This window comes from Podarcis bocagei, assembly GCF_964188305.1.
Source record: "Podarcis bocagei genome assembly, chromosome: 10".
NCBI lineage: Eukaryota > Metazoa > Chordata > Lepidosauria > Squamata > Lacertidae > Podarcis > Podarcis bocagei.
Window position 1 is genome coordinate 68,427,145 of NC_138135.1, and position 27,962 is coordinate 68,455,106.

Here is a 27,962-nt window from a genome sequence, read left to right on the forward strand (position 1 = left end):
AAGCTGATTTCTTCTTCCTTTTGCTATTAAATAAAACGCTCACTGTTCTCAACAGACTTTTCTGTATTCTACCTTTTACTTTGCGTGTTCTGTTCTTGGCAGATACTTTGTTAGGCACAATGACACTGTAAACTTAAAAGAGAGAAACTTAAGAGAGAAATCTTATACTGAACGCAGAATGAGAAGTTATCCTGATGCTTGGGAAAGACACATCTTAAGACCTGTAGACATGACAAACCATGTCACAGAATTTTATCTCTAGTTGCAGTATTAGTATGTAATAAGCTAAAGCAATGCCCAAGTAAGGTTGCAATAGTTCTGGATTCTCATGCATAGCAAATCCCTGCATGGAAGATAAGGGGAGCATATCTGCTGCTGCTACTCCTAAGTAATGGTGCAGTAAGTTCTCCCAGGTAATGCAACTCCACCGAATTATTCTTATTGTTGTCCTGGAACATCACAACTATTTTATCGCTGTGAAAAAGGCCACACCTTTTTACTTCTACTGTGGAAGTAACAGAACAACCTTGCTTATTAAACTGATGTGTTTCACAGTCAAATGTCCCAAGCAATCTAAATGCACAGCTCAATACTAAGACACTTGAACTTAATCTGCAAATCATACCTTAAGGAAACTAATCCTCAAGAAATCTTCATAGCCTCTTAGAATAAGCATTTTCCATATTTTTAGGCCAATCTTGCCTATGGTTCTTATCTGTTCAGGCATCTATTACATATGGAAAGCAGTAAGGTAACATATTCAGCCAAACTGAAAGGCAAAAAAATTTCCCCAAACGAAAAATGACTTAAAGGCACACTTGGAAAACTCCTGAAAAGAAGTTGTTCCATTTACAGTATAAATTAATTTGGGATTGATAGTATGCAAACTTAGTTGATCGACAAGAACCAATCACACTTCAGACAGCAGGCACATTCTAGAATGCTCCTCCAACAAACCTACTTGCACACAGAAATCTAGCAGATCAGGGAGAAAAAATTCATACTAGCCTTCCAGATTTCCACGTTCAATGAATTTTTATGTGTATATGCAATCCCATACCTTTATTCTAAAGTGATACAGCACAGGAAAAAACTTTACTACCTACCCCTGCTATTCTGCTATTTGGATAAACTGGCCCTTACAAAGAGTGAATGGAGTGTTAACTTTTGACGGAGCCTTCTATAATGTACTGCCACTTAGTCACAACTTAAGAACTTAAGTCACAAAATTAACGGAAGAATTTTGTTAGTTGCTTTTCAAGTGAGATAAGCTTCCCGATCGGTTTGTGCAAAATCCTTAAGTGCATGTCAATTGTATGCAGGTGGCTTCCTCCAGATAAACTGACTTGACACATTCCTTTTTTATATATAAATACACACACACACACACACACACACACACACACACACACACACACTGGCTGGCATGTTAACCAGTCAGCCAACCTGATTGGTAAGAAAGAGAGCAGACTGGAATCAAGTCTTCACCAGTCACCTTCCCTTACACACTGCAAAATTCATAGTTTATTCTGGAAGTGGGGCAGAATCTTGGTTATCAGGTGACTGTATCCATCTGTGCTTCTTTTCCATGCTCAAGCCAGTCTATGTCAAGGATGGAAGGCCTAAAAATGCATACATGACTTTTCCCTAAAGTATTCCTACCATGCTAGAAATTCCAGGTAAGGCAATAATGTATTAAAATATATTCACTGTGAACTAAAAATCTTACTAGGGGGGAAAAAAGCATTGAAGCTAAAAGTCTATGTGCTGAAAAAATATTTGATAGTTTTAAAGCATTAAATTATGTATACATTATTATGGCAGAATAAATCTATTTTCTTTTTTAGTTAGTACAGTTCAGACACTTCAAAGTGAAATAATTTATACAAAACAATCTGCATACCACAGGGCATAGCACCCAAGCAGGTGGCATTCTTTTCAAATTCTAGATGTTGTTTTCCATTAAAATCTGTGTTCCTAGATTTCATGCTGTAAACAAAGATAACATTAAAAGGAATTTTTTAAAAATTGTGTTACAAACCAAAATCAAAAGCAAGTCCATATGGCCCTTAGATGACCTTACTGCCTGATACACATCTGCCCTCATTTTCTGTTCAAGACAGATCATTCCTATTAGCTCACAAGTACCCCAGAGACTAGTAATACTTCCATCAAAATAATGAACACAATCAACTAGGAACAAGGCTCATGGAGACAAGACAATAAGTCATTAGATACCAATGAACATAAAACACTTTCTTCATTCGTATAGCAACTATAAAAAGAAAAAGGGAGAATAAAAACAAAAGTAGACTCGATTTTTTTTGTAGCCACGTTCACTTAAGTCAATCACAATCTTCTTGATGACCTGTTTGCCGATTTCTTTGGTAATCCACCAACCACATTTTTTTTGCTGAACTATTTTGGGACGCTTCGTATGAAATCAGGAGCGAGTAATTGCGTGTCTGCACAACCAGAATAATGAAAATGGTCCTATGCCACAGCAGACAGATTGGCTGTATATGGTTTCTGGTGCTTTCATCTCTTGTAATGATTGGGGGCGTCTGCAAATGCAAATTTCAGTCTGTAGGCTTCTGCGAGGAGGACACTGATATCTTCGTCTCCCCAGTGCACCGTGGGCAAGTTCTGCAGAAAGATGAGCAGTTCCTTGGGAAAAGAAGGAAAAGACAGCAGAATAGGTTATAATGCAACTATTTCAGTAAACGTCAGGCTGATTTGGGGTGGGGTTTTTTTTGCACGACTGAACTCCAATGCTACTTGCAACGGTTTCTGAAATGGCTTGATCTTGAACATCAGGTAAAATAAAACTTGTGATGCAATGTGATGATACATGTGATGCTTTTTAGCACAAAAATCCAAATACATTAGCTAACCATAATTGTTAAGGATGGAAACTCATCCAGCTGTTAATAGATGTGGGAATGGTAAAAGAGGGGAGGAGACAACTCTACAAAATTATTTGTTACATCTTTCTTATCTGGAATTTACTTATCTAGATCTGTGCATATGCCTTTCTTTTTGTTTGTTCATTTCATGAATACCTAGGTTTAATCTAAGTATTTTCATTGCAGATCCCATCTCTCATTTTCTCCAGTACAGGTGAATGATATTTACTGGAAAGGTGTTTTCTAAGGCAGCTACGGAGTAGAACAAAGTGAATATATGTCTTTAATCTTGCATCAGTCATGGCTTCAACAATCTACGACAGGGAACTCTGGCCCCTTCAGTCTGTTTTTAAAAATGCTTGTATACATTGCAATCCACATTGCTGCAAGAAAGAAGCAATGGTATAACTTTGGCAAACACATAGCCATCATATTAACCTTTCAGCGTGCATAGCTGCTACAAAATAGGAATATTCAAGTAATGAGTTCAAGCAACGATTACAGTTCCCAGGATTCTTTGGAGCTGTTTAAAGTGAATGATACTGCTTTAAATGTATAGTGCAGATGGGGCAAAGGTCGAGATACTTATTAAGAGGTATAAGATACTTTATCTCAATTTTAATTGTGTTTGTATTTCCCAGAGCTTATTTCTGCAACCATTTCCCATCCAAAAGGCTTGAAAATAACAGATGAATGGGTCCTTTTAGTTGGTTAGAGCATGGTGCTGGCGATGCCAAGTCTGCAAGTTCAATCCCGGGATGGAACAGTTGCACTGCAGAGGGTTGGACTAGATTATCCTCAGGGTCCCTTCTAACTTTAGAATTCTATGATTCTATGACCGCTGCAACTCAAGAGCCAGAAAAACCGCAGGCATGTTTGAGCTTTGGAAATTCCAATATGAACTGACCTGATCCAGAGATCCTGCACTAATGTTTGGATTGGAAAGACAACCATTGGATTTCACACTTGTCTGAATTTTCCAACACCTTTCTTGCTTCAAAAATGCATCAAAATGTGTTTTAAAATGCTTTCAAGCTAAACAAATTCAAATACACATATTTAAACGCAATGTCCATGTCTCATTAAAGAATACACAATTAATGTGATTTATAATGGATTTATAAGTGAACACCTATGAAAAGAAGGTAGGTCAGAAAAACTAGTTTATCCATCCCTAATTTCAACCATGTAGTCTACATTTCATGATGCAGCCAGTGTCTGGATTCCGGGAATCCGGTCCTCCCTCCCCACAGTGGGCTGCCAGTAACCGATAGACAAGAAGCTCTTACCAAGTCTTTTATGCAATATTCACAGAGAGAGGCTTAGAAATGCTGCCTCTCTGAGAGTTGCTTTAAGTAAGCTCCACCACCCCCTTCCCTTCTCAGTCCTCACAGCAGCAGCCCCCTTACGGAGACCTTCTGCAAACCACTGTTGTAAATCTATACAGTGGTGCCTCGCAAGACGAAATTAATCCGTTCCGCGAGTCTCTTCGTCTAGCGGTTTTTTCGTCTTGCGAAGCAACTCTATTAGCGGCTTAGCGGATTAGCGCTATTAGCGGTTATTAAAGGCTTAGCAGCTATTAAAGGCTTAGCGGATTAGCAGCTAAAAGGGTATTAGTGGCTTAGCGGCTTAGAAAAAGGGGGGGAGCGAAGAAAAAAAGGAACACTTGCAAGACGTTTTCGTCTTGCAAAGCAAGCCCATAGGGGAAATCGTCTTGCGAAGCAGCTCAAAAACGGAAAACCCTTTCGTCTAGCGGGTTTTCCGTCTTGCGAGGCACCACTGTACTGTCTTCCTGAAAGGTTGAAGAGAAGGGGGTGGCGGTCTCCACCATTCCTCCTTAGTCCAGTCCCTGAGAGCCATAGACCACATTCCTATTATCCTTTCAGCTCAATAGAACAGCATGAAACATGCACAAATGTTCCTATTACATGTGGTGGAAGTGAGAGTATGGGCTCTATTTACCTTTGTCTTCCTGTGCCTTTGAATAAACAAATCTATCATTCTATTGTTAAAATTATGACAGTTTGGCATTTCTTCACAGCTTTGATTCTGTGTTAGTTGTTCAAAACACACCACTTATGCTCTTTTGGAGTTCGACGGCAGGTGGAATAGGAACCAGCTAGTAATCTCATGAGCTACGGAAAGCTAATTCTGGCCCTTCACAGCTTATGGAAATAACAGGAATGTACACATTATTTAGGACATTGGATACATCTGCACTATGGTAAATATTATACACATTGCACCTATAATTTAATATTAAAATGTTGTTGCTGGGCTCTTTAACACTATAGAATACTAGCAGTAACAATGAGTATAGATCTATAAATGTGTGTGTAAAAAGCTTTCAGTGGAAATCCAATGTATATTCATGAAATACTTCAAAATGTCAATGGTAAGTTGAATTGGGCGAATCTAGAGCCACACATTCTAGATATGCCATAAATCAGTGTCACTTACGAACTCCACCTGGTCGTTTAACAGGTCTAATTCCTCTCTCCATTTACTGCTTACAAGAAAACAATCAATATATGCTGAATGACTCAAGATCCAGCTTATTAAATCTTGGTAGTCTGATTTAATGCTGAACTTTCTTACTTTTCTTGATGACAACTAGAAAGACCAAAAATTCAGGGATTATTTTTCCTCCCTATATTTTTAGATCCTTCAATGGAGTCTGCGAGTTTCTTGCAAGCCAATTGCCTATAAAAGGAGCATTCTTATCTTATTTTTAACCTTTCTTTCACATTCCCTGACCTTTCAACCAATAGATCAAACAGAACACAAGCATGATTCATAGAAAAGATTAAACTGTGTTTAGACAAAAAAGGTCAGTCCACACACCAATGAGAATAGCTAGATCTTAAAGCAGATATGTGACACACACACATGCAGAACACATCGTAAAAACCAAATTTTCTATGCCATTGCATCAGATTGAATGGCGATACTTCGCTTTCACACAAAAACTATTTTTCCTGTTTTTATGTAGCACACCTGCAATGCCTTTTAAAATGTCACCACCCTGAGAACATTTCAATATTCAAAGCTGGAACAGTGTGGTATGACTTCTTTTATTCATCTCCCTCGAAATTATCTCTGATCTCACAGATGTGGATCCAGAAACATACCATGCTTCAACCCTGAACGAATCAGCAAATGTCGTCTTTTATAGCTGATTTCTTTGACAATTCTGTTATTAGTCGGGGGGGGGGGGAGAAAGAGAGAAACCTTGTCAAGTTCTGGAAGAACCAGCCTCTAAAAATAGAAAATAAGTGATAGTTATATTGGACTCCACTGCCAGCATTTAAAATTGGTCAACTAGGGATGACAGTTTTCAACAAGATGAAACTGAAAAGGTGACACTTTGACAGAACAATCTTCCATTAATCTTTTGATAACATAGGGAGATATATTTTCCATGTGATTAATTTCATATTTTCCAGGGGAAGCAGTTTCATGAAAGGATGCAGAAAATAAGCTAACAATTGGACGGGTGGTGTTTTTTTCTTCTTCTCCCTTTTTATATGTCAAATCACATACAAAGCCGCATATTTTCAGGGCACCGTGCAATGTATTTTGAAAAATAATCTTAGATGGATCTCCATTTCATCTAATAGGAATCCATCTGCAGAATATTTTTTTATCTTCACTCCCCGTTCTTAGCAAAAGTCTTGCAAGAGCATTGCCAGAAAGGCCTAGTCAAGTCACATGGGGAAAATGTACATTCTCAAAGACAAGACAAATGACATTACCCTGGCCGTGACAAAATTTATTTCGGAGGTAGTAAGAGTTAGAAATCAACATGCTCTGGATAAAACATAGCGACTGCCTTTGAATGTTTTCTCGGTATTCCTGCTATATTTTGCTTTCAAAACTGTTTTTTGTGGGTCTTTGGACTGAAATAAAGAATGTTTGTTTGTATATCTTTGCAAGCATGGTAGTATTGGGTTCACGAAATTACACAGAAGAGGAGGAGGAGTCTGGATTTGATATTCCGCTTTATCACTACCCTAAGGAGTCTCAAAGCGGCTAACAATCTCCTTTCCCCCACAACAAACACTCTGTGAGGTGAGTGAGGCTGAGACTTCAGAGAAGTGTGACTAGCCCAAGGTCACCCAGCAGCTGCAGGTGGAGGAGCGGGGAATTGAACCCGGTTCACCAGATTATGAATCCTAATTACAGAGGCCTAATAAGTTTCCTGTTACCTGACAGGGTAGGAAACCAACAAGATTCTCTACCATTATAGGAAGCCAGAGTGGAGTAGCGGTCAGAGTGCTGGACTATAACCTGGGAGCTCAGAGTTCAAATCTCCACTCGGCCATGAACCTCACTGCGTGGCCTTGGGGCAACGCACTGTGTCTCAGCCGCATCTGCCTCACGAGGTCATGGTAAGAATAAAATAGGGAAGAGAAATATGTATGCCACCTTGAGCTCTTTAGATGGAAAGGCGGAATATGGAGCATGAGATCATGGGTCATGGGTTGAAGCCCTATGTTGGGCAAAAGATTCCGGCTTGTGGTCCCTTTTTATACAGTGGTACCTCGGGTTAAGTACTTAATTCGTTCCGGAGGTCCGTTCTTAACCTGAAACTGTTCTTAACCTGAAGCACCACTTTAGCTAATGGGGCCTCCTGCTGCCGCCGGAGCACGATTTCTGTTCTCATCCTGAAGCAAAGTTCTTAACCCAAGGTACTATTTCTGGGTTAGCGGAGTCTGTAACCTGAAGCGTCTGTAACCTGAAGCGTATGTAACCTGAGGTACCACTGTATTGTGATTTTATGTTGTAAATGCCCTGACACCTGCATGTATAGGGAGGTATCCAGGTCCTGACCATGAAACTTCACAGCCCCAAATGAAGATTCATAACCATTTCAAGGACCCCACATTTATGCTAGACCATTCAGGCATTTCTGTCTTTGTCTCTTTCTCTAACACAATGGCTGGCCTGACAACAGCTCTCTATTCAACTGTTTTTGTTTTGAACAGATCAGGACTAGTAACATTTAAAAAGGAGTGGAGATAAAGCTGAACTTAGCTTTCAACAAAACATGGTGCCAAGTAAGGGTGAAATACCATATTTCTTGCTCTATAAGACTCACTTTTTCCCTCCTAAAAAGTAAGGGGAAATGTGTGTGCATCTTATGGAGCGAATGCAGGCTGCGCAGCTATCACAGAAGCCAGAACAGCAAGAGGGATCGCTGCGCAGTGAAAGAATGTTCTGGCTTCTGGGATTCAGAATTTTTTTTTTCTTGTTTTCCTCCTCCAAAAACTAGGTGCGTCTTGTGGTCTGGTGTGTCTTATAGAGCGAAAAATATGGTATGTATTTCGGTTACTGAGAAATTAAGAATCCAATATACCCATACAGGTCATTTAATGTAACAGCGATAGCATAGCACCCACGAACAGCATGGAAACGTGATTAGACATCCTTTGGGACACAAAATCTTGGTTTAGGCTTCAGTAAAACTGCACAGAGGGATATAGGAGATTATGTATTGTAACTTGGGGTGAAGCTGGGGTGTAATGGTTTGACCACATTAAAGGATTGATTTCTTACAACTGTGGAATGAGTGCTGGACAGAGTAACTGAAAGGAATCCAGCATATTTCAAAGAGGTCAATGGAACCCAAAGGAGGTTGCCACAGCAAGCCACAAAAATACCGAAATTAAAAAGCCTCCCATGCTGATCAAAGGTTGATTAAATGCTGAACACATCTCAGTGATCTGGAAAGAAAATGGAGTGTAGGCATCACACAGACAGCTGATCAGTACACCAACCATCCTGATGACATCTCTAAGGCTTAAACAGTTCTAGTGATGACAAGAATACATGACATGATTGTGTTGACCATGGCAGAAGGCAGAAAAAGAAAGTTTATGCAGCCAAGAACATATTCCCTATGCCTAACGCAGTCCTCCAATGCGGCAGCTAGACTGGTGATTGGGAGTGGCCGCCGAGACCACATAAGACCGGTCCTGAAAGCCCTACTTGCTCCCAGTACGTTTCTGGGCACAATTCAAAGTGTTGGTGCTGACCTTGAAAGCCCTAAATGGCCTCATCCCAGTATACCTGAAGGAGCGTCTCCACCCCCATCGTTCAGCCCGGACACTGAGGTTCCCTCACTGCAAGAAGGGAAAGTACAGGGAATCAGGAAGAGGGCCTTCTTGGTGGTGGCACCCGCCCTGTGGAACACCCTCCCATAAGATGTCAAAGAAATAAACAACTATCGGACTTTTAGAAGACATCTGAAGGCAGCCCTGTTTAGGGAAGCTTTTAATACTGGATGAATCATTGTATTTAATATTCTTCTGGAAGCCGCCCATAGTGGTTAGGGTTAGGGTTATAAATAATTAAATATCTTCTTCTTCTTCTTCTTCTTCTTATTCTTATTATTATTATTATTATTATTATTATTATTATTATTATTATTATTTTGGGGGTAGTAGGGAGTGGATTTCTGCAAAAATGCATGGGCCTCTTTTACCCATGTGCCCAGAGACATGAAGTAATTAGCTATTCTGTGGAAAGATCATTCCATTTTGTTACGCCTGTAAGAGTCAACCAGAGCTTACAACAATAGACAATCTGTTAAAAACTCCATTTCTGGAAGGAATTCGAAATCTAATTTGTTTACAACCTAATAACAAAGCAACACACATTTATAATTCTGCTTATTTTCAATCCAGCTGTAGCTGTCTGACAGTTTTGTTGTAAGATAGCAAAATCTACATGCGCCAGCATTTAGCCAGCCATAAGGGGCGAAAAAGGAAGAAAAGAAAATAGTTCCTCTTCCATCAGCTTGTCTGCAAAGAAAGGCATCCATCACCTCATTGCATATTATCCATTTCATACTCCAAAAGCTTTTTTCTTTGTTTTGTTTCTATTTGCCCTCTTATCAGCAGCTTTGATTGAATTGTGTAGCTAAGTATACAGGGCTCCTGTGATTTTCATTTTCTCTGGGGGCTACATACTGATAAAGACAATAATTGACATTGTTATTCAGTTTCTACCCAAGAAAGAAACAAGAAAAGAAAACAATTTTATTTCAAGTGAGGCATCTCCAGTGACAGCCTTGAATTACCAACTAAACAAAACGATTGCTTGGCTATTTAAGTCGGGCAGGTCAACTAAATTGTTCACACAGCACTATTTAGATTATCCCTTGCTTTTCCTAAAGGGGCTTTTTATATTGAAATTGGGGGAAATGCACCAGGTAGTTCTTCTGCGGCACTTACAAAAATGAATGCACTCACCACAATGTTAGGGGGGAAGATGTTCTGAAACTAACTAAGCTGCCCTGATAGAAAGTTATAGGTCAGCAATTTCATCTGACCATCTTGTAAAACATACAGTGGTGCCCCGCAAGACGAATGCCTTGCAAGACGGAAAACCCGCTAGACGAAAGGGTTTTCCGTTTTTGAGCTGCTTCGCAAGACGATTTTCCCTATGGGCTTGCTTTGCAAGACGAAAACGTCTTGTGAGTGTTCCGATTTTTTTTCGCTCCCCCCCTTTTTCTAAGCCGCTAATAGCCTTTTAGCCGTTAATCCGCTAAGCCTTTAATAGCCGCTAAGCTATTAATAACCGCTAAACCGCTAATAGCGCTAATCCGCTAATAGGGTTGCGTCACAAGACGAAAAAACTGCAAGACGAAGAGACTCGTGGAACGGATTAATTTCGTCTTGCGAGGCACCACTGTATATGATTTGGGTTTATAAAAGCATTTAGAATTTTCAGAGATGAATGAAGAGAAGATTGCAATCCTATACTCCAGTGTGCAGTGGAAATCTCCATACTGTATCCCAACCATGAGTTATAGAAGTATGCTCTGGAAGCGAAATAGCACATGTTAGAGAGGAGCATGAGCAGAGCATTATAGTGGCTTGGAGATGACCTGAATCACTTATGGGTCTTTGGAATATGGTCTGGCTTATTTTCAAGGCCATCTGAATCTCACCCCCATCCCTGCTGCTGGTTTGACAGGAATTACTTGGAAACTTTCAAATTCCTGAGCTGCCAAAATAATCTCTCTCCTGCCTACGTAAGCTTCAAATATGTAGTAATAGTATCATAGAATGGTACGAGTTGGAAGGGACCACAAGAGTAATCTCATTCAATTCTCTGCAATGCAGGAATCTTTTTGCCCAACATAGGGCTTGAACCCAGGGCCCTGAGATTAAGGGTTTCATGCTTTACCAACTGAGCTGTCCTGCAGTGATGTAACATGCCACACACACACAAACACAGCTGCGGCTTGCAGGAGGCTTGTACCGCCTCTTTCCAGGTTTTTGTGAGTGCAGCTGTCAACCCCAGCCAAGGTTTACAGGAGACTTTGCTTCTGCCCACGCAAAGCAGTAATTTAGCATGCCTAGCACCCATGAACAAATCACATTATCTATAACCTAAACCAGCCCTCATGGAACTCCCTCTGTACAAGCGGTGCAGAAGTGGACCCAGCTTACCTCCCCACTTCCTCTGTGGACCAAGCTTGACAGGGGTGTGGGGTCGCCCATCTGACAATCATCCATTGTCACAAGTTGTCCATATGGACCATGTTTCCCTGCACAATCAGATGAATGCCAGGACTTGCAAAGCATGGCAAACAGATCTAGGAAAGCCCTTCGAATCAGCTGGCTTATACTTTATAAAGCTTACAAGAGGACCAGAAGGGATGTTATGGGTTTCAGAACTCACAGAGTTAAAGAGTTCTGTGTGACGTCTCTTTCCTGAGGCGTGGTTACAAACACTTACGGGAGTGGTTTGACTCTGAGTGTTTCAGTCTGCCTCTGGTACGCTATGCGAGAGGGAGGATGGGCGAGCTTTCGCCAGGTCTGATTTATGCTGTTAAACTACTTGATTAAAGGCTAAGAAGATAAGGAATGCCTTGTGTCTGTTCTGAATTTATTACCCACACGCTGCAATTGCTTCTAACTGCTGCGATCGCTCTGCTACCGGCCAAAGAGGCACAAGGACTTTTGGATCGGCACGGATAGTTTGCAAGCTGCACAACGGAAGTGCGCTGGACTCCATGTTTGGCCTTTCGTGGCACTCATGGCACTTTTGGCCTCTTGGTCGCATAAGGGAGATGGGGGTTTTGCTCCCTGAATATGTTCTTTGTGTTTTTAAACTTCTGCTTTGAATTTAGTTTTTATTCTGGGACGTGTGTATGGTTGTTCGTTCGTTCGTTCGTTCGTTCATTCATTCAATTCAATTTGTATTCCATCCTTCCTCCCAAAGGGGCCCAGGACAGCAAGCATATCAGGATAAAACTGTTAAAATACGTAAAGACATCTAAAAATGAATTCAATATAATTAGGTGTCCAGACAGGACTGTTGTGTCTTGGGAAGCAGAATACAATTTTTTTAAAAAAAGAAAAAAAGTGTGTATCTTATCTCCCAGAAGCGTTTAGGAACTCTGTCACACTGTATGAAATGGTAACGTGGTACAAACACTGACTGGCCATACCTTTGAAAACCCATTTTTCAGCATACTGTTTTTAGAGAGGTTATTCTTTATGCTGCTTTTTGGTCAAAAGACTCCATGGTGACCACCATACCCTTAAAATGCAAACAATGAAATCACAATAATAAAAGTCAATATAAACCGTAATGTAACAACAGTGAGAGTATAAACTGGGGCATAGAACTCTCTGTTATCATAAAAAGCCAGATGGAAAAGTAGAGAAAAGGAGGGAGCTAAACACGCCCCTTGAGGTTACAGGTTCGTTACATATTAAAGGTCAGAACCTTCAAGTTAGAGAGAGGTGCTCAAATAGGATTAAAAGTGTACTTGCAAAGGGTTTTGAAAAGAGTGAATCTCAGAAAGATTTCAGTGAGCAGAGTGAAGACTGTCAAGCTCTTTCCCCATAAATTCCAAGCAAAACTCATTTGTTCCTATCTGCTATCAATAGGGCTGGGCGATATATCAATATATCATCCAAAACAGGTTTGAAGCGCATATCATGATAGCAATTTCATCATTTTTGACCTGGCAATATTTCACAGATCCTGGTGTGTGTCTGTGCGCGCACACACTATGCAAAAATCATGATTTGGGAAAAACCCTGAAGCCAGCCAATGCCTCTACATAGATCCACCCTTATTTCAGACCTTGCAATATATCAGTTTATTGTGATGTTTCACGGCGGTGATATATCACGATGTTGAAAACCAGATATCGCCCAGCCCTATCAATAGTCCTTTGCTCAGAGCCCTGATTTACAGAAGCCATTCCAGTTTTGGATCTGATCCTGGAAAGTCCCACTTTTCTTTAAGACATCCCTTATTTTCATTGGAGGATATGGCGTTATGTGACACACACACACACACCGAGCCAAGGAGATAAGTTACTATACAAACTTTAAAAGACATCGGAAGACAGCCCTGTATAGGGAAGGGTTTTTTAATGTTTAATGTTTTATTATGTTCTTATATGTGTTGGAAGCCACCCAGAGTGGCTGGGGCAGCCCAATCAGATGGGTGGGGTATAAATAAATTATCATCATCATCAAATAGACCATCCCTATATTCATCAGACAAATGATGGGCGGTATGTCTTTGTAAGCTTGTACAATTTGTCACTGGATTCTGCAGCATTGGTTTTAGGGTCCTGCCACTGTGCCTGGCAAGAGAGTAATAAAAATATACAGTATATATAAAAGACCAGGGAAACTACTTCCATCATGCCCAGCTGCAAAGAAGTACAAACGATACTGCATACAACTGTCTCATGCACTTAGCCTAGATTGGTTTAACACTTGTGAAAATGAGCCTATTGTTGCCTTACTGTGAGGTATGCAGCTGCTAGACAGCACAGTGGAGAGAAGTATGATCTAAAGAGTGTCTTGTGTATACAGACATCCAAGTCTGAACACTGAACCAATTATTCTTGCCATTAGAAACCAACACAGGCTGATTTCCAAGTAACTGGGAACAGAACTGTTCAATTCAGTTTTGAATAGCCAGTAATTTTCTGCTTAAAAAATCTGGAAAGTCATTATTTTAAAAACTAACTACCAGGAGGAATTTTACATACAGCATTTTCTAGTTTGCTTCCCACCCCCTTAAAAGCTTTCTCCTTTTTTTGCCAAAGGGACGCCTGTGCATTAAAAAATGTGTTTGTGTGCATACTTGCTAAGGCTCAAGCAAGGGGGAGCGCTCAAAATCATTGGCAAAGTGCACTATCTCTGAAGGGAATCTCTGGAAACAAAATGAAATAATGAAGAAGAAAAGTGCTAGATTATTTTAACCGCGCAGTTCATTTAGCGATCAGCGGTGACGCATCACTTACTGGCGAAGAAATATCCATGCTCAGGGGAAACAGTGGCACATATTGAGCAAGACATGAGAGAGACAAGGTAACATGCCTGAATCATCAGTGGAGCATGAATTCAGCCCATTTTGAATAGCTGGAGCCAATCCAAACATACCAACACCTCATTTATTTCTGTACGTGCTGCAGAGGTAGGTGGGTTGCAGTAGAGAGTTGGCAAGCCCAATTGTATGCCTGCTGCGTCGTGCTGGTTACTCATGCTGGTATTCTGCCACACTGATGCTGTTACTGCATTACTTTATGATGAAGCTTTCATCATGGTCAAATCAAGTGCAGAAATGTAGAAGATAAACTACGTGTCCGGACAAACAACACTTGCCTCTCGGTATTCTTATTTGAGATTTCAGCTAGAGCCAATTCAAGTTTAACAAATCTCTCAAGGATTATACAAGAGTTTCATAGGCCTTAGTGAGAATAATAGGTACAGGAATGGGGTATTAATGTTAAGACAGACTTTATAGAAATCGTTTCCTAGCCAAAAAGCAGCTACATAAAGTTGTGTTTCCAGGCCTTATGGGAAAACTGGTTTTTCTAATTTTTTCCCGGCTTTTCATCCTTTTTACACAGCAAGAACGCAATTGAGTTTTTGAAATAATTCCTGGAAATCTGGAATGCTTACTAATTTTTATTATTGCAACTAAAAGTAGATCTTAGAAGAAACTAGGCCTTGAGCTCAATGGTAGAACATAGGCATTGATATCCTGTGAGCTCCAGTGAAGAGGCTTCAAACTAACACCACAGGAAACTGTGGAGAACTAGATTCAAAACACATGGTAAATATGTGCTGACTATTATAGGCAAGTAAAATTATACTTAATACTACTACTACTATGGTTTGTTCCTTCTGTTCTACATATTTATATACTGCCTAAATGAGAAAATGGCTCCTAAGTGGTTTACAATCAACTATAAAATTGATAATTAAAATACACAGTAAACTAGTTGAATCACAGCATTAAAAACATCCATACTTAAAATATATAATAAAACAAGAAAGTTAAAAACTATTGAAACAAATAAATTAGAAAGTTGGCGTTTAGGGAGATGCATGCCTAAACAGGTGTGTCTTCAAGAGCTGGTGGAATGCCAATACTGATGGGACCTCTTTTATTTCACCAGGACGAGCATCACACATTGTTGGTGCCACCAAGGAAAACTTAGGGCTAGATTATTTACTGCATTTATGTAGCTAAAAGGCTACCAACGACAAGAAGGGATGCTAACACAATGCTTAGGAGAATGTCACAGTTGTTGTTTTTTAAAAAGGGGGGGGATCCTAAGGGGAATTTTTGGATTGCTTCTTTCTTTGGGGAATAAGGTGGCGAATAAGTAAATGACCTGGGAAAGAGAATTATTAGCTGGCTGTGTTAACTCCATAATACCCATTTTGTTGCCCAGCTCACTTGTGAACACAAAGTATTCTCTCCTCACAGAAGAGGCTGTCTACTGTACCCCAGCATGTGTGTCTTTTCTGGTTTTAAACGTAAAGGTGAAGGACCCCTGACAGCTAAGTCCAGTCGCGGACGACTCTGGGGTTGCGGCGCTCATCTCGCTTTATTGGCTGAGGGAGCCGGCATACAGCTTCCGGGTCATGTGGCCAGCATGACTAAGCCACTTCTGGCGAAACCAGAGCAGCACACAGAAATGCTGTTTACCTTCCCGCTGGAGCGGTACCTATTTATCTACTTACTTTCGAACTGCTAGGTTGACAGGAGCTGGGACCGAGCAATAGGAGCTCACCCCGTCGCAGGGATTCGAACTGCCGAACTTCTGATCGGCAAGCCCAAGGCTCAGTGGTTTACACCACAGCGCCACCCGCGTCCCTGGTTTTATCTCCTTCAAATACAGTGGATACTTCTTGTTGTTTCTCTGCGTTGAGTGTAACAGAATCAGTTAAGCGTTCCCAACACAGACAAAATTCTTGCCTTCAGAGAGAACTCCCCACTGCATCACTATATAAGTCATGCTCTTGCCACTTTCAGGAGTCCTGAGGCGCTCCCAAACCTGAGACTTATGGAGAAATGCAGGAGACAAATGCCTATGTCAATGCTCTTCAAGCAGTGGTACAAATATCAGCAGTTGAAAAGTGCTGCTCTAAACTCAGGCAGCTCATAGGGCTATGTTAGATGTGATGTTATTTGAACTGGTGCAATTGCAATTCTCAGTTAATGATATATGGCTTAAAAACAACAACTGAATAGCAGTTGTAGGGGAAGGAGGACGAAGGAGACTGTGATGGATGAGGAGGGGTGATAACCCTATTGTGCCCTTACTGAAAAAAAAAAGGACTAAACCCCTCTCCCCTAAAAAAAGGTTCCCTATGAGCTTCCTGAGAATGGAAACTTGCCTTCCATGGCTAGCAATCACTGACTCCCTCCCCATGCACTATATTCTAACATAGACCTTACATATACTACAGGTAAACCTGGGGGGGGGGGTGCCTCCAAATTATTGTTGTTGTTTTTTATTAAATGTGTTTGTTGCCTTATCTTGCCCAAGGCAACCCAAAGCGACTTACAACCAAACAACCAAAAAGTCCCACATAGATACATTAAAACCAGTGGGGGGGGTGGATATACCTTAAGAACACCCCATCCACTTCTAAAAGGCTATAGAATACAGTGGTGCCTCACAAGACGAAAAGAATCCGTTCTGTGATTCTCTTCGTCTAGCGGTTTTTTCGTCTTGCGAAGCAAGCCCATTGAAGGATTAGCGGATTAGCACTATTAGCGGCTTTTAGCGGCTTATCTGCTGATCGGATCAGCTGATAAGCGCCTTAGCAGCTTAGAAAAGGGGGGGGGGAGGGAAAAAAACCCAGCAGGAACTCGCAAGACATTGTCGTCTTGCGAAGCAGGCCCATAGGAAATTCGTTTTGCGAAGCACCTCCAAAACGGAAAACTCTTTCGTCTAGCGAGTTTTCCGTCTTGCGAGGCATTCGTCTTGCGGGGTACCACTGTAGCTAAAGCCAAAGGCATGGGTGTAGAGGAATGTTTTTGACTGGCACGTAGGAATTATATATTTTTATGTTTAGAAGTGTGCTACAGCTATTCAAAGTTTGCAGTGGGTGGCCAGCAGATGCCCACACCCCAAATTCTCACTGTACCATATGAGTTCAGGATTTCTCCCAGAGAGAGCAACATTTTAACTCTTAGAAGACCCTAATCTGATTCACCTGAAAACTCAAAACTTGTAGATTTCACAGCATGTGGTGGCCCCTATTGTGTGAATGAGTGGATGCCACAGAGATAATATGTGCTAACCCTTTGCTACACCACCTCTCCCTGCAAGCCACCCGATACACACCTTAACTTTAATGTTAACTTTAAACTTAACGTTTGCAGAGATCAAACATGTTGAAACAAGAGCCCATTGCTCAGGGCCATGCCCAAACTTCATATATTTGTCACAAAATGCCAAGAACTCTGTTACATGGCAACTTGCCTTATGTGGTTACTGAACAATAAATGCACACAAAAGTGGTTTTCACAGATTATCGGGCAGTTAGAGCACAAACAGAAGCTGACCTTTACTGCTTGAAAGGATGAGCCAGTTAAATGTGATCAAATGCCCTGAAATGGCTGAACTTTAATTTAACCTAGCTCCAGCCTTAGATGTACATGTAAAAAACAAGGGAACCGGCGCAGCCATTTTCCTCTTCTTCTTCTTCTTCTTCTTCTTCTTCTTATTTTTATATTATGCCACAACTGAGAGCTGTGAAACCTTGCTGTGATATGCTGGACTCCATGCTTGTGCAAACTGGGGGGGGGGGGACCACCCCCCAAAACCACAACTTCCTCTAAAGGTAAACTCAGGTGGTGAGAGCTGACAGGAATGGGGGTAAATTTTTGTAAAAGGCGAAAGATTTATACGATCTGAAGAGAAACCAGAGTATTTTTTGCTCGGTATGCTTGGAGGAACTCCAAGGTTGGCAGAAGAAAAAATAAATAAATAACAGAATCTGGGGAGTGGGGAATCCCCCTGCCAAAAGGCCAATGAGATCTGTGCATGCTCAGTTGCCACAGAATGTGAAATTTCGGTTTGAAAAGAAAATTTTGTTTGTTTCTATTAATTATGTTTTCATACTGTGATTGACAATATAAAAACACAAAAACACATGACATGTAAGAAGCAAATTTTGGATATGCTGTACATAGCTTCAGCTTTCAAGAAGGTATAAGCCTTGTTTTTGTAGAACCTTTAGTTTCGCCGAGTGTAGTCATATCTTAAAGGGTAAAGGTAAAGGGAACCCTGACCATTAAGTCCAGTTGCAGACGACTCTGGGGTTGCGTGCTCATCTCACTCTATAGGCCGAGGAAGCCGGCATTTATCCGCAGACAGCTTCCGGGTCATGTGGCCAGCATGACTAAGCTGCTTCTTGCAAACCAGAGCAGCGCACAGAAACACTGTTTACCTTCCCACCAGAGTGGTACCTATTTATCTACTTGCACTTTGACATGCTTTCGAACTGCTAGCTTGGCCGGAGCAGGGACCGAGCAACAGGAGGTCACCCCGTCGCAGGGATTCGAACTGCCAACCTTCTGATTGGCACGCCCTAGGCCAGGGGTCAGCAACCTTTTTTCAGCCATGGGTCGGTCCACCATGTGGTGGGCCGGAGTATATTTTGGGGGGAAAATACGAACGAATTCCTATGCCCCACAAATAACCCAGAGATGCATTTTAAACAAAAGGACACATTCTACTCATGTAAAAACACGCTGATTCCCAGACCGTCCGTGGGCCGGATTGAGAAGGCTATTGGGCTTTAGGTTGCCTACCCCTGCCCTAAGCTCTGTGGTTTAGACCACAGCCCCACCCGTGTCCCAGTCATATCTTAGCTTCTGTTATTGTTCTGGTAATACAGCATGCAGAAATCATCTCTCAGGTGAATGGTAACAAGTATACTAATACAAGTCTAGATCCCTTCCCTTCTGCCTGACATGATATCAGAAAGTGACTCCCTCCTTTTTCTTTATACCTCCTTTTTACCTCCTGGATACAATCAGCTGCACACCCATTTCTTTATGGAACCCTTTCTGGGTGCAATAAACTCCTCCTTCCACCCTTAGTTTCCTAACTTCCTCCCTGCCATATCTGTGAATCATTCATTTTATTTGTGAAGACTGCAGGGATTCAACTGCACTTTTCTCCTGAAGGAGCAGACTGCAATTTATTTATTTTTATTTTTGTCCTAGAGGAGGTGTTGCGGCTGTGAAACAAATGAGAGAAGAGGGAAGGTAAGACAGAGCTAGAGTGGCAGCTTTGAGAAGAATCTGCAGCGACGACTCGGCCGCATTTCCACAGCCAAGCAGAGACTGAAAGAAGCCTTGATCAATTTCAGGGAAGACTGCATAGCAGATGAGACATAATGCGAGCATCCAAAGACTAAGGTATAATCTGACCTACTTACTGAAAATGCAGAACAACAATACATTAGGACCCTACAATAGCTATTTGCATGTATTTTGAGAGAGAGAAAATACAGCACTAAACCATGTTCAGCCAGAACTATAGAAATGCAAAGACTGATATAAGCTAAAAACTAAAGCTGTTTGTCTATAGATTTAGCATTGAGATAGCAGAAGCACATTCATGCTAAATGTATTGGTAAATGGAACCTACATGTAACTGAAGTCACACGCTTAACTATTTTGCAGTTACTGGATGTGCTCAGTGCGCCAGCCATGTACTTGCAGGTGATGCAGCTGTTCCATTCAATCCATGACTGGCTTCGTAATCAATCCATATCAAACAGTCTTCACTCCATCCGCTGGATTGACAGATTCTGGACAGAACTCGTCACAGAACAAAGGTTGATGAGAACATTAAAAACAGAGGCCATCTGACACAGTGGAAGAGGCTGATGGAAGACTGTACAACAATAGTCTGGTAGGTGCACAGTATGCCAATACGTTCCAGCATCCCCATTACATGCCACCTCTGGTGTCTTTTCAGCACCGTCCTTTTTCAACAAGGGTGCACATTTTTATCCCAGCCTATATCTGTCTTGGATTTGAAATGGCTTTTATTTAAGAAGCCGCTTTTCTGTTGTTGTTTTTTTTCAAAAAAAATGAAATGGTTTTTGCCGTATTTACTCGAGTCTAATGCACATCTCATTTTTTGCCAAATTAGCGTATTTTTTGCTCTATAACTCACTTTTTCCCTCCTAAAAAGTAAGGGGAAATGTGTGTGCGTCTTACGGAGCGAATGCAGGCTGCGCAACTATCCCAGAAGCCGGAACAGCAAGAGGGATGGCTGCTTTCACTGCGCAGCGATCCCTCTTGCTGTTCTGGCTTCTGAGATTCAAAATATTTTTTTTCTTGTTTTCCTCCTCTAAAAACTAGGTGTGTCTTGTGGTCTGGTGCATCTTACAGAGCGAAAAATACAGTATGTTGCGAACATTAAGGTGTGCATTAGATTCGATGGAGCATTACATTCAAGTAAATACGGTACCCCCGGGTGCAAATCGGCTGTGCGGGGCCAGGTGCGCCCTCCCAGCTGGCTGTCACTGGGCTGGGGGCACGCTGCTCCATTCCGCTCCTCTGGCCGGGCCGCAGCACCACTGTGCTGCTCAGTTCACGTGCTTCGCCACCTCGCGCACAGCTGCCACCCAGCCAGACTAGTCGGAGCTGAGGGCTGCGCAACTGGTGAATCCGGATGAGAGGAGGCCAGGAGGCTGCTGGGCTGCATTTGGGGTGGACAACTGAGCTTGGGCAGCCCGAGCATGCCAGTCACGTGGCCAGTCCTCAGTGTGCCCAGGTGGCGAAGGAGCCTGTGAGTCAGAGGGGTGGCAGGGCGGGGACTGTAAAAAAGGAGCCAGCCCCTCCCGTAAGACAAAATAGTTTGAGGTGGTCAGTAGGGCTGGGGGATTACTAAAGTGCACTTTTTTTGCCAAATTACACTGCAAAAATTAGGATTCACATTAGATTTGATGGCGCATTCGACTCGAGTAAATACGGTAGTAGTTTTTATTTTTGAGGTTTCTACTGTGAAAGCACTTCAAGATACTGAATTAAATAAGTTAAATAAATAGCAGCCGCACAACAGTGACTTCACTTACTGAAATTTATCACATATGCAGCAAACAGCATGCTGGCATGGGAACTTCTAAAAAGAAACATGATAACATGAACCTGAATGAATGCTTTGATAACCGCAACATGTTCAACATCGCTGATAGCAGCCTCAGAAGGCTGATAAGCAGTTTCCATGCTGCTTTTGGATATGGTTTTCTTTCTTGCAGAAGATGCAGGTGTTATGCAGAAAAGCAGACATCAAATTGGCACCAGTGGAAGGTTCCCTCTCTAGGCGAGTCATAACTGAGGTCTGTGTTGGACGTTTAGGGAAGCACACGAAATGCACTCCTGCATTTTAACTTCTTGTCCAGCTCTTGTCACAATATGCAACAACAGTGACTTTTACTCGCAAGTAAGGAAGAGATCTTTATTTGGGCTAACAGTGGTACCGGCTCAACAGCAAGCCCAAGGCCCAGAAGTCATGCTTTCAAGGCGCATGAGCAAGGCAAGAGGTTCCTAACTGTGGTAAGAATTCACCTCTGCACCACCTTGTTCGTTACCCAGGTGGAGGAACAACCATTTTTTGAAAAGCCAAAGTCCAGCATCCAGATTTAGGGGCCCAGCGTTTATTATAGCTATTGCAATAGGACAAAGCTCACTCAACTCTCCGTGCCAGTTGAGAAGGTCAATGGAAGATACAGTGAGGTCCCAGCAGTTGAGGTGTCCCTTCTGCCAAGCTTTTAAAGAAGGGTCAGGGTGGGCTCACATCTAGGACTCTAACGATGTCATCCTACTGTGGATGCGTACACCCACTCTCTCATGGAAAGTGCATCTGATCCCACCTACAAATGTGGCATCTGGTCCTCAGCAACGAGACTGTTTCCTACCCACCTGAGTCCAGTTCTGACACCTCTTCTTCCTCTGGCTGGTCCAAGTCCTTCCTCCCTCCCTGACCAGGTTGTGCACTCTGCAGGAGGGATGATGGAGAGGACTGGCAGATCTGTTTTCTCCTCTCTGACATTTAGAGTCACAAGGGGAGGATCGCCATTCCTGAGTGGCTGCTTTCTACTCTGTCATCTGGTCCTCCTCCTCCTCCTCTTGCGCCTGGGGCTGCCAAATTCGGTTGCTGGTGCAGCCAAGCAGGCAATGACACCTGTGTAGTTTGGCCTATAGACACTCAGAAGAGTTTGCTATTGCTGCGGAGAATGACCATATACTGTTACGGCTACAACATGGGGTCATGGCCATGGGGGAAGTGATAACACAGATTTTAACACAGATTTGAGAGCCAGTGTGGTGTAGTGGTTAAGAGCGGTAGCCTTGTAATCTGGGGAACCAGGTTCGCGTCTTCGCTCCTCCACATGCAGCTGCTGGGTGACCTTGGGATAGTCACACTTCCTTGAAGTCTCTCAGCCCCACTCACCTCACAGAGTGTTTCTTGTGGGGGAGGAAGGGAAAGGAGAATGTTAGCCGCTTTGAGACTCCTGAAGGGGAGTGAAAGGCGGGATATCAAATCCAAACTCTTCTTCTTCTTTATACAATTATCACATGCACACACTTTTTAAACCTTGATGTAAAAAGCAAGTTTCCATTTTGTAGCTGAAATACTGCAATAATTCAGCGTGGGCAAAAATATATCCCACTGTACAATAATATGTAATTCCTTGCTGAATTCATGCTTTTTAATCACTGCAATTGCTCCCAATTTATTAAATGAACTACTTTAAATTCATGAAGTTGGCCAAATTAAATATTTTCAGGTCACTGGGGCCATTCTCTAAATTAGACCCATGTTTATAGTAGTACTAATTTCCCCTCAGTATGCTGGCACAAATGACTATTACCACAGCAAATAGGGAGGTACAGTAAATACCTTCCTATTTTAGTTTTACAAACTCCTTCTGAAATTTGCACATTTTAGAACATCTTGGCTTTCTCTGTAATAGGATGGTTGTTTTATTAGTTGCTGTGAGGCTCAATTTGTTTTTATGCTCTGGCTTCTATAAACACATTAAATGATCAGACTTTCTTCTCTTTTTACATTTGTAAAGAAAATCTATATGGAATACTGATCAAAATTGCAATTTACATATGAATTTACACACACACACTATCCAATTCCCAAGCATATGGAGCAAGAAGAAGGCATAAGATGAGGTGGGGAACTGAGGTGCTAATGGACTTCAACTCCCATCAGCCCAAGTCACCAAGGCCAATAGTCACAGATTACAGTGGTGCCCCGCAAGACGAATGCCTCGCAAGACGGAAAACTCGCTAGACGAAAGAGTTTTCCGTTTTGGAGGTGCTTCGCAAAACGAATTTCCTATGGGCTTGCTTCGCAAGACGACAATGTCTTGCGAGTTCCTGCTGGTTTTTTTCCCTCCCCCCTTTTTCTAAGCCGCTAAGCCGCTTATCAGCTGATCCAATCAGCAGATAAGCCGCTAAAAGCCGCTAATAGCGCTAATCCTTCAATTGGCTTGCTTCGCAAGACGAAAAAACCGCTAGACGAAGAGAATCACAGAACGGATTCTTTTCGTCTTGCGAGGCACCACTGTATAAGAGATACAGTTATGCAACATCTGGCAAGGGCACAGGCTCCCTATCCTAGGTCTAAGATGAGTGTAACCTAACATATTTCAGTGAAGGCTATGCAATGTCCTTTGTAAGTAGCATGTACCAGTGCTCAACTATGAATGTAAACATGTTCAGGATACAGTCTATCCCAATGCAAGCAAAGCATACAGATTTAATAAGGAATGATCCGATTATTTTATTGGAGAATAGACAAGCAGCGCAGGGAATACCAACAGGACAAATGAGGAAAGCAGGACCTTAAAAGAAATACAGTACCGAGAAAATTGTTTTAGGAAGGAGCTATTTTCTTTTTGAAAAAGCTTAAATCTAACAACAACATACGAATGTGGAAAAAAACACACAGTTTCTGGGGTAACGTTGTGCATTCATAAATGTTTGAAGTGTTTTATACACAGTAAAGGATCAACTGCCTCAACTAAATCTGGCTGGGAGCTATGGAGATACTTTGTAAAAGCAGCTGGCCAGGAAGGTTGCACTAGGACCTGGGAGATCAGGGCTGAAAACCTCAGCCAGACATGAAGCTAGCTCAGTGATCTCAGGCCAGTCAGTACCTCTCAGCTTTACCTTGGGAATGTGACCAAATTAGGAATGGGAAATGGCCCTGTAACAAAATTAGCAAATATCATGATAGAAATGGAGGCAGGAGAGAGTTCAAAGGACTAGGCACAGGAAGGAGAAGTGAGGTCTTATTCAACATCTTTATCAACGACTTGGATGATGGACTCAAGGGCATCCTGATCAAATTTGCAGATGACACCAAACTGGGAGGGGTGGCTAACACCCCAGAGGACAGGATCACACTTCAAAACAACCTTGACAGATTAGAAAACTGGGCCAAAACAAACAAGATGAATTTTAACAGGGAGAAATGTAAAGTATTGCACTTGGGCAAAAAAAATAATGAGAGGCACAAATACAAGATGGGTGACACCTGGCTTGAGAGCAGTACATGTGAAAAGGATCTAGGAGTCTTGGTTGACCACAAACTTGACATGAGCCAACAGTGTGACGCGGCAGCTAAAAAAGCCAATGCCATTCTGGGCTGCATCAATAGGAGTATAGCATCTAGATCAAGGGAAGTAATAGTGCCACTGTATTCTGCTCTGGTCAGACCTCACCTGGAGTACTGTGTCCAGTTCTGGGCACCACAGTTCAAGAAGGACACTGACTGGAACGTGTCCAGAGGAGGGTAACCAAAATGGTCAAAGGCCTGGAAACGATGCCTTATGAGGAACGGCTAAGGGAGCAATGGATCCAAACTACAAGAAAGAAGATTCCACCTAAACATTAGGAAGAACTTCCTGACAGTAAGAGCTGTTCGACAGTGGAATTTGCTGCCAAGGAGTGTGGTGGAGTCTCCTTCTTTGGAGGTCTTTAAGCAGAGGCTTGACAACCATATGTCAGGAGTGCTCTGATGGTGTTTCCTGCTTGGCAGGGGGTTGGACTCGATGGCCCTTGTGGTCTCTTCCAACTCTATGATTCTATGATTCTATGAGTACTATGTTATTCCAAAGGTCCCCAAACACTCTTGAGCAGATTTTTTTTTTTGGGGGGGGGGGAGGATGCACAAGTGACTGCAGAGGGAAGGGGGAAGTAGTGAAAACCGTTTCTCATGCTTTCTGCTAACAGCATCCTCTGCCAGCTCACAGACTTCTATCAGTGGATATATACCAATATCAGGAAAAATCCCGTTCTTAAAATGAGTAATAAATATTCCACCTTTGTTGAACAATTCAGAACTTACATGTTTCAAAATACGCTGAACATAATAGTTCAACGTAATGTTTTATTTCGCTTCCCTGAGCTTTGTAGCATCGTGTTTAGACAAGTTTGATCATCTTCATTTGTCTGAAGTAGCATCAATGTCTTCAAATAAAATAATGTTTTCTAATCATCATACATTTTAAACAGACAGAGAAACGAGTTTTCGATGGGTGTGCGCTTGCGTTTTTTGAACCAACACTGCTTACTGGACACTTCTGAACTGCTGTTTCATTTCAATTTTTACCATTAACCAAGAGCAACCTTCTGGTTCATGACTCAAATCCAAGTGTCATGGGGCTCTACAGAGGCACTTAGTTCCCATCCCAAAAGTCCAAACTCAATACATTCAGTCAACAGCACAGAACTCTTAAGATACAACAGGATTTTGTAGCCAGAAATTGGTCATTTTGATCGAGTTTATTTAACCGCTTCCTAGCTTGAGTTTTTGCAGACAGAATTTTCTAGGCATTCATATGACATTCTTGAACTTTGAGACTTCTATTTAAAGTATTTATTTCAAAAGGTGGAGGTGCCCCTGAAACAGATATTCAGGCTGTTGGGCAGATGAGCAGCCTTTCAGCAAGAGGAGGCAGAAACCTTTGCTCTGTCTCTACTGAATGGAAGAGGCACACGGTCATCACACAGCCTGGGAAAAGCGAGAAGGAGGCTACCACCGTTCTTCCCTAGAAGTAGGTGACTGTGCTAGACTACAACCCCCTTGAAAAAGCCTGTATAAATAGGGATTTCAAGAATGGTCCTTATTTGTCCTTAACCGTTGCTGTTAAAACGTAATCTGACCCACAAGTTATCCAACAAGAGGTAGTAATTTGCCTGAAAACTACAATTCGCATATTTGTATTTAACAGGGCAACTGATCAAGACTGGTAACAATTGGAACTGTCAAGTTATTAGGACTCTGATCTGCTAGGATCCATACCCTGACAGGGTTTATTGCTACAAAACTGTTTAGCATTTCACAACACAGCAGAACCAATCAACATGGAATTGTGCATGTGCTTTCTAGTGACAGATTCAAAATACAAGTGCATGGGATTTTCTTTCCCTGAGCGAAGAGTTATCAGTGTTCAATTGAGCAAAATGTTTAACAGCTGAGCACTAAATGGCCTGAATGCTGCCATCTCTTGGAAACATCCTAATGAAAGTAACTGAGAAATTGGGTTTGTTTTGTTTTTTTGCTTTTTAAATCAGCTCTAGAGCTAAGACCAAAGCAAACCATATTCTTTGTCTCCTCAGACTTTCTTCCAAGACTTTGATTTGGTATTCACTTTTTATTGTCAGTGCCTAGACTTTTTATCCTGCATCAGTTCTTTCAAATACCACAAGGAAATCCTTGGGCAAATACAATCACATAAGGGACATTAGCCCATATTAAACACGCTGCCTCAATTAAAATAAAATCATTAATGGAGACAAAACCCTTTGGTTAGTATGCACTTCATTATGCGTTTCGCTATTTCAAGAATTCAAAAAGCATTCCTGGGGCAGATACCAAGAGCTGACCAATGACATTACAAGGTTAATAGCCCCAACCTAATCATATTAGAAATATTCAAGTTTCAAAGAGAGTCTATTGGAATCTGCATTTTATTAAACTGCTGAACAGTGCAGAAAGATGGCATTACACACTAAACCTATGCTTTATGGGATTAAAATGTTAGGATCAGAGACTCCACAGAATAGAGTAGGCTCGAAAATGAAATGTTGCATAAGCTAGTGTTAGTGGAATGATCCTCAAAGCCCTTAGGTGCAGATTAGCCTATACAACTTTGTCCTTTTCAATCCTTTGTTTTCTTTCAGGCCACCTTTCGACCCTGAAACTGCTATAATTGCAGCTCTTCAGAGACAAAGTGAAGTGATATGTTGCTGATATGCTTCTTAGGTTGCTATGTTACAGTGATTATCTAATTAGGTACCTGCCTGAAGTGAATAATAATGGCAGCATTTAAACAAATCGATAAAATACATCCAATCAGTTCTTGGCAGGCCTTTATACCAGTTTTTATATATACTGGCTTAGAGAATAACCATTCAACTTTATGCTTGGGCAGCTCCATATAGGACTTGTATACCGTAAATGCTGACATATAAGACAATCTTTTAAGTGAGCCCATTTAATTGGTCTGGAAAGCAAGTTCCACTCTCTGAAAGTGTTGATAAAATAGAAGCTAATATAATAAAACATTAATGCTGTTTTTGCATCTTCTCTGAAAGCAAACACAGAGGTACAAAAGGAGAAGAAAGAGGGCAACTCTGCTAACGTAACAATAAAATCATTTTCTAGATGTTGCAGGTTAAACTTACTTCAAATAAAGTGATTGTAAGGTTAATGCA

General features: G+C 41.7%; 1 protein-coding gene and 1 long non-coding RNA gene across 2 annotated transcripts in view; one reads left to right on the plus strand and one right to left on the minus strand.

Annotated features, from left to right (window-relative positions):
* Window positions 1-1,372: 1,372 nt before the first annotated feature.
* The window catches only part of TBC1D22A (TBC1 domain family member 22A), a 125,422-nt gene continuing 98,832 nt past the window's right edge, over window positions 1,373-27,962 (minus strand). Inside the window, exon 13 of the mRNA XM_081211655.1 lies at window positions 1,373-2,667. Coding sequence (XP_081067781.1) covers window positions 2,539-2,667 — 129 coding nt within the window. The 3' untranslated portion in view covers window positions 1,373-2,538. The remainder of the gene's footprint in view (window positions 2,668-27,962) is intronic.
* LOC308596683 lies at window positions 17,253-27,940 on the plus strand. Its single transcript, XR_014012649.1, has 3 exons — window positions 17,253-18,075; window positions 18,126-20,124; window positions 26,134-27,940. It is a non-coding gene; the product is annotated as an uncharacterized lncRNA (long non-coding RNA).